The sequence below is a fragment of the Clarias gariepinus genome, chromosome 22, assembly GCF_024256425.1.
Source record: "Clarias gariepinus isolate MV-2021 ecotype Netherlands chromosome 22, CGAR_prim_01v2, whole genome shotgun sequence".
Lineage (NCBI taxonomy): Eukaryota > Metazoa > Chordata > Actinopteri > Siluriformes > Clariidae > Clarias > Clarias gariepinus.
Window position 1 is genome coordinate 14,019,360 of NC_071121.1, and position 13,856 is coordinate 14,033,215.

The 13,856-nt window shown below is 37.5% G+C and overlaps 1 protein-coding gene across 3 annotated transcripts in view; it reads left to right on the plus strand.

The window, feature by feature from the left end:
* The window catches only part of dnmt3bb.1 (DNA (cytosine-5-)-methyltransferase 3 beta, duplicate b.1), a 42,220-nt gene extending 31,276 nt beyond the window's left edge, over positions 1-10,944 (plus strand). For 2 of the 3 annotated variants that reach the window (XM_053482127.1, XM_053482128.1), the window contains exons 14-22: positions 407-590; positions 1,892-1,976; positions 2,624-2,769; positions 4,231-4,321; positions 4,441-4,589; positions 4,852-4,937; positions 7,830-7,899; positions 8,107-8,225; positions 8,790-10,943. In XM_053482127.1, coding sequence (XP_053338102.1) covers positions 407-590; positions 1,892-1,976; positions 2,624-2,769; positions 4,231-4,321; positions 4,441-4,589; positions 4,852-4,937; positions 7,830-7,899; positions 8,107-8,225; positions 8,790-8,931 — 1,072 coding nt within the window. In that variant the 3' untranslated portion in view covers positions 8,932-10,943. Of the gene's footprint in view, positions 1-406; positions 591-1,891; positions 1,977-2,623; positions 2,770-4,230; positions 4,322-4,440; positions 4,590-4,851; positions 4,938-7,829; positions 7,900-8,106; positions 8,226-8,789 lie in introns of all 3 variants that reach the window. The other variant, XM_053482125.1, reaches the window with a different exon arrangement.
* The last annotated feature ends 2,912 nt before the right edge of the window (positions 10,945-13,856 follow it).

The following is a 13,856-nucleotide window of genomic DNA, read 5'->3' on the forward strand; positions in this document are numbered from 1 at the left end:
CAACTCTTGCATGACTTCTTGGTTTTCAAAACAAAACTGTTAATTTTTTTTTTTTTTTTTTAAGACAAGCACTGACACGACCTAGTTTCTGTCTAGCACGAGGACTTGCAGAGTAGTAAAACAAATAGAATAGAATATCCGAAGCACAACAATAGAACAATTTAGAACAATAATCATAAGCACTAGGCTTTGAAAACATATTTGGATAGAGTTATGAAAATCATTCTTGGATGACACAATAATCATTAATGTAGAGCCCTGCTATACGCATGCCCATATCATACTCCATGCACCCTTCATTCTTATTTTTGTATATTCAGTCATATTTCATGTGTCCCTTGTTTTCTTGCGTGTCCTGTTGTTTTATTTCTCGCCTTTCTTTCTCTGCCTCCTTCCCTCTCCTTAGGTGTTTCTGTGTGGATTGTTTGGACCTGCTGGTGGGTGCAGGAGCGTCAAACAGTGCACGGGATTTGGACCCGTGGCTGTGTTATATGTGTCAGCCCTTGCAGCAGTATGGAGTGCTGAAGAGACGTCATGATTGGAGCCTTAAACTACAGGAGTTTTTTGTCAACGACAATGGACAGGAGTTTGTGAGTTCTGGGTTACTACATAATGATAAAAAAAATATTTACATTTCCTCGTATGTCAACCATAACATATAAAATAAAATGCAAAATAATAAGCCCAGTGTTGTGTAGCTCTGGCCCCTTGGGCAGGAAAAAATCCGGTGGGGGGGAGGGGGGATGGGGTGGGGTGCTGTGGTGTCTGGCAGTAGGTTATTAGCAGCGGATTCTTTGGGTGCTGTGGGTTACTGGGTCGAGCCTCCATGGATCGGACTTGTTTATACGGTGCCTTCCATGAATGCTTGTTCGGATCGGCATTTGGGAAATTTGGAGGCCTGATCAACAACCTTGAACGCTTTGTCTGATAAGCCCCATACATGGCAGGCTGTGATAGGCTACAGGCCCCCCACGACCCTGAATATAGGATAAAGCGGTATAGAAGAGTAAGCCTTTGGTCCCCACAGAAACAGATGAGCCTTTGGTGTGCATGGTCCAGTCACCAGTTTATTGGTATATAATTGATTGTAAGTGTTACTCAATTCACCTGCCAGTGGTGTTAGTGTTGGCAGATAGTCAGCTCATAAAGTGCTGTAAATTTGCCAAGCTGCCTTGACTTTGGACTTGATAAAGTGAACGAAGACCAGCAGATGACATGGTACCTCCAATCATCAATGACTATGGAAACTACGCACTGGACTTCAAGCAACTTGGATTCTGTGCCTCTCCTCTGTTTCTCCAGACTCTGGGAGCTTGGTTTCCAAATGAAATGCAAAATATGCTTTAAACTGAAAAAAGGACTTTGGACCACTAAACAATGGTCCACTTATTGTTCTTTTTAGATGAAGATGCTTATGACCTTAGTCTCTGGTTCAGGAGGAGCATAATACCAAAAATGCCACAGTTGGATCCCACTTTCTGAAGATATCTATGTATGTTGGCTCTTGATGCACTGACTCCTGCCTCTGTGAAGGCTCCAGTTATCACTGACGCTTGTACACTTTTCCCTACCACACTTTTTCGCTTCCAGTCAACTTCCTATGAATATGCTTCAAATGAAATATCCCAATATTCTATTCTATTTTTTTTTTTTCATGAGCTGTAAGCCACAATCATTACAATAAATAGTTTTAAGTATAATTGAATGTATAATAAATCTAGAATATACAAGGTTTCACTTTTTGAATTAAACTACGAAGAAGACTTCCACAATAGTCTAAGTGTTTGAAATGCACCATATATGTCGTACTTTGAACTTGTGAAGAATGCACTGTTCTGCATGTTTAATGTTAACTTTGACTAATCATTCTTGTGTCATTTTGTCCTTGAAGGAAAGCCCCAAAATTTTCCCAGCAGTTCCAGCAGAGCAAAGGCGTCCAATTAGAGTTCTGTCACTGTTTGATGGCATTGCCACAGGTACGATTGTCTGCACGTGTTATGTTTTAACTTGCATTACAGGAATCTTTTAATTTGTCTTAACATGATGTCTAGCAGCTTCATTTGAAGAAAGTACAATTACAGCAGATAAGAACTTTGATACAGTTCTCTTTACTGACAGATTTACACACACTTATAATGTAAGATCATGTATAATAAATATTGTCAGTGGAAGACCTTCTTTTTAGTGAAACAATTTGCTCTTATAGTTACTAACTTATAGTTCTAAATTTGTATAATCATCCTTTGCGAAATATTTGTATTTATTATATTTTTATTGCGAGGAAAAAATGGTGTTTTGTGTTAGCAAGCTGGGGGGGTGGGGTTGTTGTTGGGAATGTAGTTTCAGGTGTGAAATTATGAGCCGCCTTTTTTCGAAGGGAATTGTTTGGTGGGCTCTAGCAATCAAAGATGCTTTTGACTGCTTTGATATAATTACAGCTTTGTCAAGACAGTCCCATGATTTGTGCATGATTATAGAGTCTTTCAAAAAGACTTTACTGTTTTGGGGGCGTGGGGTAGGTTAGGTGATAAATGCTGGAGTATTCCTTTAAGAACATGCTTTATAATTCAGATTTCAGGAAATGTTGTAAATGTATATCTGTTTTCTGGCCTGTCGCTTGTAGGTTACCTGGTGCTGAAGGATTTGGGCTTTAAGATTGATGCATATATTGCCTCAGAGGTGTGCGAGGACTCCATATCCGTGGGAGTCGTCCGACATGAAGGAAGAATCCAATATGTGAACGACGTTCGAAACATCACCCGGAAAAATGTAAGCAAAGAAGTCAACATGCCTTTGGCAATGTTTTCCTTCAGCTGTGTTGAGTTTCTGCTATTCTAAACCGTGTCCCACTATCACCTCGAGATTAGAATGTTAACTGCAGTCATTCTCTATCTGTCTCTCGCTCTCTCTCTCTCTCTTACACACACACACCTGGTATAAACCTGTTATTTGCTTTGTTGTGAGTTGCATGTTGCAACAGCTCTTGATAAGAGCAATCGGTCCACTGGAGAGGAGTCTGGCTTTTGTAGTTCCTCCTCCCCTTTACTTCCTCCCTGTTTGGCTTTCAGTTTCTGGCTCCCCCTTTCTCTTGTCCACTGTCATTCACATACACACACACATATACACGCACACACACACACACACACACTCCTTAAAAGCAGAGCACAAAGGAATTCTAAATCCCTCCTTTACACATTCACCCCTTCACTTCACCGTCCACCCTTTCATCCATTCATTGATCTCCATGCTCAGTCACCAGTTCACCCCATTGTCATTCGGCAGAGCCTGGATTGAGGGGGAGAGAGAAAGAATGAAAAGGGCAGTAAAGAGAAGGGGAGGGCAGGAGCCTGGAGCTGGATGTGGAAAGCATGAAAAGAGGCTGAATAGATTCCAGCTGCATACACACTCTTTCACACACACACACATAGACACACAGATGTGCCTGCGATATCTCGAGTTCTCACAGACAGGGTGCTTTGGAGCTGTCTGTTTGTGTTTCTTAATTTCTGTGTTTGTGCACACACTCGAGATGTATCTGTGTTTTCCACACCCCAGTGACCTCTAATCACACAAAGTGTGATCACAATTTATGTGCATGTGTTCACTGACATGCAGGGATTTCCTGTTAGTCAGAGGCTTTGTGCTGCTTGTCAGTGCAAGACCTGATGTTTGAAATGCTAAGACCTATGAATGATATACAGTAGCTTTTAGTACACAATGAGTTTGAATTGCATTTGTGGTTAGGCTTTGCTTAAAAAAAAAAACTAACAATTGTTGAACGTCAGTGGCAAACAGAAATGAAAGAAAATGTAATTTGTTACTGTACATTTTTAAGTATCTATACCGTATTTAAATATTTTTATTAAGGGGACATTTGCTCCGCTACAATTCAAAGTAAAATATCATAATTTGTACTCCACTACATTATGAGAAATCTAGCATTCTTGCTTTCATTACTTATGGGTGGAACAAAAAGATTAAAAATGCATGTCACATGGCATGTAGTTCAGATATTATAGTTTATACTTTTACTGAAGTGGAAATATTAATGAAGGTCTTCAACTTTTACTGGAGTATTATTTTACTCTACTTTTACTCAAACACAGGATTTGTGTACTTCTTTCACTATGGGTAGCATGCATCAGAATTGCATCAGCATTATCTGGAATATTGAGTCAAGAGAGGTGAAGGTGTAATTGGCTGATGAACACTATGCTTTGTCCTCCACAGATTGCAGAGTGGGGACCGTTTGACTTGGTGATTGGTGGAAGCCCGTGTAATGATCTGTCAATCGTCAATCCAGCCAGGAAGGGCCTTTATGGTAAGACATCTGTCTGTCTGTCTGTCTGTCTACACTGCCCAGCCAAAGTAGACTTTTCTACTTTCTTCTTCTTTTTTTAAATCACCACTCAAAACACATTGCGTGTGTCCTGTTTGCAGAAGGTACTGGACGTCTGTTCTTTGAGTTCTATCGGCTGCTGAGTGAAGCCAAGCCAAAGGAGGGAGAAGACCGGCCCTTCTTCTGGATGTTTGAAAACGTGGTTGCGATGGGCGTCAATGATAAACGCGACATTTCCCGCTTCCTTGAGGTTTGTGTTCCCCTCGAATGTTTCCCTCAAAATATTTTGCTTGTTCAAAGTCAAACGGATCTGCTCAGATTATAACGATTAAACGATTAATCTAACGATTAATTTAACAATTGACGCTGGAGTGCAGGTAGTCTATAGTAAACTGGCGTACTATTTCTTCATAACAGAGTAGTAATAGATTGTTTATGTACTTAAGATGCATTTATGTACTTAATACATATTAAAGGGTTTGTGCTTATTGTGCATATTTTTTATAATCTAGTGTAATCCAGTGATGATTGACGCGATTGAAGTCTCAGCAGCGCACAGAGCAAGATATTTCTGGGGCAACCTGCCAGGAATGAATAGGTAATATACATTCGGACATTGTTTCTTATTTCTTTAGTTTACCTGTAGTATTTAAATTACCAGAATTACTCTGCCAGAGTGGTTTTAGTTATTTCAACAACCTTCTACATATTTTAATTCTAGACCACCAGAGCGGATTTCCTTTATTACTAGTGAATGCCCAAAATTTACATAACTTCCATTCCCTATTGAGACTAAGAACAAATGAAGAATTTGTATAATTTATTGTATTAAAGTCGAGTATTATTCAAACTCACCACAGAACACATGGGTTGTGACAAAGCAATATTGCAATATAGTAAAATCTGGTGAAGGATGAAGATGAACTCTATGCCAATTCCTTTTCACAATTTCAAAATGTCTGCAAGACACATGCCATACCATGCAGATGGTTACATGGCACATCATGTGGCGGTTAATGGAAGAAGACACGTTCTGGCCTGTACTCTAGTAGTACTCCAGTACTCTATATATAAAATATATTTATTTATTTTTATACTGAACGGGCTAACGTGTCTTCATCAGGGCTCCTTTATACTGCTCAGTAAGGCATGTAAACAGCTGGTAAGTGACCGGCCACATGGCAGTGAGTTCCTCATAGAACTAAACAGAGGCTTGGCCAGAGCACATTCTCACCTGCAAGATCTGACAAATTGAGGGATTTATTAATAAACCGATCAGCTGTAACATTAACACCATATAGCATTAAATTATTAATATCAATTATATATATGTAAACTGGTATCAGGATCATGAGCACCCAAAGCTCACCCATTCCCACAAGGATCAGACCAAAAATCAGACCATCCTCTAATCTAATCGAATCGAATCTAATCTAATCCGCTCAAAGCAAATCCCACAGAAAAGTCAACGCAGCACAAATCTCAGAAAAAAAAAAAAAAATGCTGGCCAAACCTGAAGGGCACCAGAACACCCAGTGCACCAGAGTGGTGGTAAAGAGCCCAATTAGCATTTAAAATCCACAGATGCCAGACCAATTGAGCACCCAAATTTTAAGATTTGTAGATCTTGACTTCAGAAAAGTTTTGATAAGTTTTGCACTTTTATTTTTAAAGAATTATGACAAAATTATATAAATTTTCCATTTTCCAAAATATTTCACTTGCTTGCATATAAAAAGAGCGTATCTTGGCTGTTTTGAACAAGACAGCATACTGGGCTAGCTTTTTAAGGGCCATACCCATCATTTCAAAATGTATGAGTGACATCTTCACTGGGAGAGTATGCCGGGTTTGGGTAACATCAAGTGGAACTATAGTCTGTCCTGGCAGAACAGGGCACCTGCACTGGTTGTGTGTTCCAGTGAATGCACTGCAGTGGTGTCAATGTGACAGTGTATAGTGTATATTCCCAGATGTCTGCCATTCTAACCCAATCAGCCTAAAATAATGATCTCCAGCCTTGCGCTTGTCAACATTCTCACCTGAGTTAACAAGACGATTACTGAAATGATCTCAGCAGGTCCTTTAATGACAGCAATGAAAAGCAGTGGAAAGGTTTTTTGGGATTAAGTTAATTTTCATGGCAAAGAAGGACTATGCAATTCATCTGATCACTCTTCATAACATTCTGGAGTATATGCAAATTGCTATTATAAAAACTTAAGCAGCAACCTTTCCAATTTCCAATATTTATGTAATTCTCAAAACCTTTGGCCACGAATGTAGGCAAGTATATGACAATGCATTTTGGTCCAAAGCCTGTCTCTTTGCTCTGGCCATGAACTGCACTGGCCAATTGATTGTGTCTCTGGTCGCAAACTAGTCATCTTCCACTTTGCTATAGGTATCCAAATCGATTTGTCAGTTTCTACATATAGGCTTGCTGTAAGACATTAGATATTTAGTTGTAATTAAATAACAAATGTGATCAAAAAGTACAGACACTGAACAGTGTTAGAACAATAGCATGTATGTGGTCGACCCTTTTTAAGGGCCAAAAAGTATCAAGTAAGAACAATTGGCTCAACCGTTCCATGGCAAAGGTTAGTGTTATTCACTTATTATGCAGCTTAAAGTACAAGTAGGCAGGTGAAATGTCCAGAGATGATTTCAAGTATGACAAGTATGCATTTTGAATCTATTGCCTTTATATGAAGTCCAAAGAGCTTTCACCGTCAGTAAAGTAAGCCATCATTAGGATAAACAATCAATACAAACTAATCAGACAAAAAAAGCAAAAAGAATAGGTGTGCATCCTGTTAGAGCTTGTTCGCACACTTCAACATCACTCATGATCTTGGGCCACACAGTGCCAGTAGGAGGTAATCAAAAGACAGCAGTATTGCCATAGGCTGGGAGCCATGCCTTGTGTATTAACTGCAGTACGCTGAGGTTATGACAGGGCTCTGCATGTCATGTCTATCATCAACTCCATCAGAGCATGGCAAAGCAAAGACTTGCCCTGAAATATTCAAGGTTTTGGGACAGTTAACACGCTCAACCACTGACAGAAGCTTTAAACTTGTGCACTGTGATATGATTCTAAGGCTAGGTTTTTTGCCTGGGGGTGCCCATGCTGGTCCATGCTAACCTAACAAGACCTAGGAACTATTGTTTCAGCAATACAAGCAGTCATGTACATTGTGTACTGAAGCAAAATGAACTGTCAAAGTACTACTTTTAACACTTGCAGAGTGTCTCAATATACACTCTCTGCAAATTGTAACAGTAACAAGACAAAATAAAAAAAAATTGAAACAGAGCCCGATATTCTGTGTCTTTGACATCATCAATTATGAAGAATAATTCAAAAGAAGATGAATTATTTTCTTATTTTTGACCAGCCATTTTCAACACTGAATCATTTTGTACATATACAGTATATGATACAGTACTACAAAGCTTATTGTGAGAAACTCCTCTTTTGTAGGCCTCTCTGTGCCTCTGGCATGGATAAGCTAGAACTACAGGACTGCTTGGAGCATGGCCGTCTGGCAAAGGTAAGCTTCCACTTTTAGCACCTTTCAAAATTGTATAACGAACATACTAAAGATTTGGTTAAAGAGCAAGGGCCTGCACAGGCCCTCACTGGCTTCTCTTTTTATTTATTGCATTATTTACCAGCCTAGTACTTTAAAGTGTATATCTATGAACTTTGACTTTTCTAAAAACTGTTTGTGAAGTTATTCTTTATCTCTTGTCTCAAGTTTGGAAAGGTGCGTACTATCACAACCCGCTCCAACTCCATCAAGCAGGGTAAAGACCAGCATTTCCCTGTCATCATGAATGGCAAAGAGGACATTCTGTGGTGTACAGAGCTTGAGAGGTAAGCACTGATTTAGATCAAATTAACTTTATATTTTATACCCAGACAGAATACATCACAGTCATGATCACTATATTTCTGTATTGGATAGTCAGTGACTTGAAACAAATTGCAAAATCTGAAAATTTAATTTTAATAAATTAGTTCCCCTAAAAAAGTCTAATTACAGAAATGCAGGGGTTAGGGTGACTGTAAAAGAGAAAACAAAAGCCTTTAAATTAATGAATTAATTATTTTGAGTAAATGTATACATATGCAATTCCATATGCAATTTTCAGATTGAGTTTTATATCGTTAGATCTAACTGCTGCAAAACATGTTATTTTAATCTATCTGTACTATAGATAGAGGTTGTGGCAGCAGGAGTAATTCAGGGGACATTAAATTGGTAGCCTTTATTCATTTATGTCCTATCCATACACTTTTAAATATATTTAAAAAATCACAGTAAGATACAATTTCCAAGCTTGACTACAGGAAGAAGGTATAAAAAATTATAAGGGACTGTTACTGTTTTAGCTTCTAAAATATACTGCCACTTAGACGTCTTCTCTTTTATCTTAGGATTTTCGGGTTTCCTGTGCACTACACAGACGTGTCCAACATGGGACGTGGTGCCAGACAGAAACTGCTAGGTCGCTCATGGAGTGTGCCAGTCATCCGACATCTCTTTGCCCCTTTGAAGGACTACTTTGCCTGTGAATAGCAGCTTAAAAAAGTGTCCAGTCCTCTCAGGCCAAAGTCACACTGGCACAATATCTACAGCAACAGAGCACCGAACGGCTTCACGAGACACAAGGGCAACTTCAGAGGTTCAGTTGTTTTCGTCTTAGAGACTCCAAATAAGATTGTGTCCAGCAGGTGATGCTTTTGCTTTGACAACAAGAAGTCATGTTGCTGGGTTTTTAACAGCCTACTTCAGTTACGACAAGAACTGGCTGTTTGACCGTATACCTTCAACTGATGGCCGTATACATTTGAACTCATAAAATCTTTACTTAAAAGTACTTGATTTTCAGGGATCTTGTTTTACCTAATGATGCCTTTTCCGCCTTTATGGACAGAAATGCTGGTGGACAGGTTGAAAGATCTTGACAGGCAACGTTGACATTCTGGTGCAGATTAACATTATTATATCTCACTTAACAGTTTTGTGATTTTTTTTTTATTGAAGTCCCATGTTTTGTTTTGTGTTTTCCTGTGAGCTCTGTAACATCATAATGTGCATCTGTGCATCTTTAAAGATGATTTTTTTTTTTGCCAGTTCAGTTTAGTTTTTTTTTCTAGTAGAAAGAAGTACTAAGAATTCATAACCCTTAACCTTTTTATGTTGCTTTTCAAATAATGGAAACATTGATTACTTACCAAAATGTCAGAGTTGTTTACACGTAAAGTGACTTATTTTAGAATGTCAGGTATTTAATTATAGGACGCATAATTTCTTTTTTTTTTTTAAATCAGTTAGTCATGCCAAAGATCAAAACACACAGACTGAGTCTTAATTTCAGGATTCCTTTCAGTTTGGACTTTTTACAGAAAGGGACAGCTTAACACTTCGTATATTTTTTTGTTGTTGTTGTTTTGTTTATGCAGTGACTTTGGATTGCGTGACCTTTGACAAGCATTTGTGATGCGCCACAGGTCTTTTTACACAAAGAAATACTTGAAATAAGTGCATCAGTGCAAAAAGCTAAGCTGTGAGACCACATTATATATATTTGCAAAAGAAATTTTGCATTCCAGGGGGGAGAAATCGTTAAAAGATAAACCATTGTAAAACAAAGCCAAGTGTACAATTACTATATCAGTGGTTTATCTGATATTACATGTCTTTATTACCAGTAATATCATGGATACAAAAAACATTAAGAGCTTTTTTGAAAAGAAACCTAAATACAGTAATTACTAGTAAAACACAGGGTACTGTTTTTTATATGTTTACATTCCTAACAGGTTTTATGGTCTTTACTTAGACCTTCACTGGAACTGTATTATGAAAGCACCTGTCTAAAAAAAAAAAGGACTGACTTTAAACTAAACAGTACCTTCTTTACTACTACTATCTTTACTACTGTTTCTTTGTTGTATTCTGTGCTCTGTCATAACAGGTTGCGTATTCTTCCTTTTACATTCTTTTTAAGTATCATTTTCAAATGTTTTAAACGTATGGTGCCTTCTAAAGTACAGTACTCCTTGGAGCCTTTCTGAGTGCGTTACAATAGAAAGTAATACTTAAACTCTAGATAGACATGCTTCAGAACGACTACTGTCTGGAATTAAAGCTTGAATATGACGTTAGTCTTTTTAAGACAGTATGCTGAAATCTCCTTGTTTTAGTATCTCATGTAAGATAGAAGTTTTCTATGACTTATATTTGCAAAAACGACAACTACAAACTAATAGCCCAAACTATAGGTCTATGTAAAAAATAGCACAAAGTACTGCCTACTTTTCACATTTTGTAGACTTTATATTGTAGTGTTTTAATATTTCTTTTTAAAGTTCTAACATTTTATAGTAGTTCTTTAAATGTGTTACATAAATGTTTGTCATTGGCTTGATATTTGGTAAAAATTAAAACACAGTGGCACTGAAAACTTACATATTAACAATACTTTTTTTTACATTTTTTTTTATATAAAGTCCATTTTGGAGCATTTTTGATAAGTACTCCATGACTTTATTTTTATACTTTTGTACTCATTTGTATGTTTTTGTATACCTTTTTTTATTTGTTATTGTTTTTTATTCATAACTATATGTAACAAAGAGTTGTTAGTGACATTGACATCATTAAAGATGATATGACCTTTACTGTTGTTGCTGCTGATCTTTCGGCTGCTCCAGTTCAGGGTCGTCACAGCAGACCAACCCTCTCATTTTATCTGTGCTTGGGACCGGCACTGTATCCAGTGGATGGGGTTTGGGTGAGAACTGAACTCGGGCCTTTTGCATGGAAGGAAATGCCAATGCCCATATATGACCTTCACTGCACAGTACTAAAATGTGAATCCTTTCACTGACTGTTATTTATTTGGTGAAGTTAATGCACACAGTGATACAAGTGCTCAATTGCAACATTTCCATCCAACCAGAGAGAATGCAAAATAGTTGTTGGAACAACACCATGACAACTAATAACTCACTTTCAGACACACAAATACACATAAACATGACCACTTGCATTCACACAGGGACACAGAGAAAAACAACTTAATGAGAAGGAACAACTTAATACAGGACAAGGAACATGGAATGTCAAACACCTGAAAAGATAACAACACAGCCAAGAGAATATTTTAAGATAGACATGAACAACTCGATCAGATGGAGAAAGGTGAAGTCTGCAGAGTTTATTAAACTATATATACTGTAATGTATATAAAAAACAGATTTTTTTTTTTTATTAAGTGAGCAGTATCTCTGCAGTTGTTGGTAAGAGAAGTCAAAGGAGAATTACTAAACTGTTTTGAGCTGACAGGATGTGATGTCAAACTTTCAGGTAAATAGTCTACAATAGGAGAAGACCTTATCAGGTTTAACTCTCATTTTCCAATTACAGATATGAGGCTTTATTGAGGATAGGATTATCAAATGGAAAGGTGATTGGAAAAAGACCAGGTGCCATTCACCTCTGAACTCTCCTCAACAAGGCATACTTTTTGGACCTATATGTATAAACGTTAGAGACTTTAGTGCATGGTTATACCAGGACCAAGCTACTGGAATGTGAAAACAAGTCCAGCTACCACGTCACTATAAAATACCTGAAGCTCTTAGAGGTTATGTGCATGATTTTATAAACTGTACTTTTGTCACATGTTTGGCATGTGTCTGTGGTCAATGGAACACCTGTACAAATGCTTTTTCACACAGTTAAATACTACCTGGTCAAAAGAGAAAAATATATATAGAATGTTGTCAATTAATGTGTAAAAATGATTCCTCGTGCTGTCAGACTGACCAACCGAAACAACCCCAGTACACAGTACTAGGGAATATGGGTGCATTGCTTCATGTGCTTTCCTTGTTACCCTGACGTACAGTACCAGACACTTTGTAATAGGGTTGATCTGAACTCATTAGATCACATGACCTTTTTCCATTGCTCCAAAATCCAATCTTTACGCTTCCTAACTAACTTTAGCTTTTTTTTTCTAATTAGTCTCACTAATAAGTGGTTTCTTACAGCTGTTTATTGCCATACCTGTGACTTCTTATTGCCCATGAAGAAATATTCTCACTTATACTATTAAACAAAGCTGTAATTTCTTCTGTCAATTTCTATTATCCAATTTAACCAAGTGTTTAAATGATCTTGATTCATGATTTTTATTTAAGTTGATGGTTCAGCACTATCCTAAGTTTAATAATGTATTAGACAATACCTAAACCATTCGTGGTAATTTCAGATCTTTTTAGTTGTTTTCTTTGCTTGGTGAGGGCAAATAATTTGACTCTTGAAACTTCAACTTTTTTTTTTAATCAGCCTCACCAAAATCAGCCAATATATGGCAGAGAAGCAGTACTTATAATAATTCACACATTGCTTTTTACAAGCTATGATTTATTGTGCATTGAGATGATTTTCTGATTTTCTGTTTACCATGGCGATAAAGAGTGACATTTTTGTTTCCTGTACACCCCTGTAACCTACAGGGGTTTTGCAATTCTTGCATGCATGCCCAGTAGAAAATTAATGAATCAACCTCTGAGACTACTTGTTCTACTCGTCATGTTAAAGACTCAAAAAGAATGAATCGTTCATGAACGACCCATCACTACTCCCTATGTGCCTGGTAGATTCTGACTACTGCAGACCAGAAACATCCCACAAGAGATGCAGTGACTCAGTACTACAGCCATCATACTTTGGCCCTTGCCAAAGTCACTCAAATCCTTATGGTTGTCCATTTTTTTCAGCCTCCAACACATCAACTTCAGGAAGTAAGGTTCACTTGCTGCCTAATATATCCCACCCACTTCCAGCCACCTTTGTAAGAAGATATTGAAAATGTAGCTACAGTGGAAATATTTAGTGAAGTAAGGTATAGTTAATAATGTATTATCATACATAATACAGTATGTATTCCTATGTGCTAGTATATCAGGTAGCATCAATAACTACACACAGTAACCAACCATATTTTTTGGTTTTAAACTGACAATATTCTTGAGACTCTGTCCTCTAATTGTTTATGTGTTCATTAAAATTTGTCTAAACTGTCTTTAGTTTACGACGTTCATTGTTATACAGTTAAACTTGCTAACGATTAACCACTCTGATGTTTTTTTTCATAGATACTGTGGACTTTGGTTTTAAATATAAGTTCAATGGCTTTGCTTCATAAACGTTTAGAATTAAAACATTTAACAGGTAAATTAATTATAACATTAAAAAAAACAGGAACTTTCGCTCGTTTGTTCAGTCGTGACGTGTGCTAACCAACACACACTCATATAACGTTACATATCGTGTTTGTAACCGCTCTGCGTGCGAAACTGTACTGCAACAATCTATAGACCTCGAACGCATGTAATAAGTTTCCAACTAGTTTTATTTTTGTTTTAAAGCAGTTTGCACACCGATATTCGTTACTGCTTGGTTCGACGTGGCCGCGACCCCCGCGC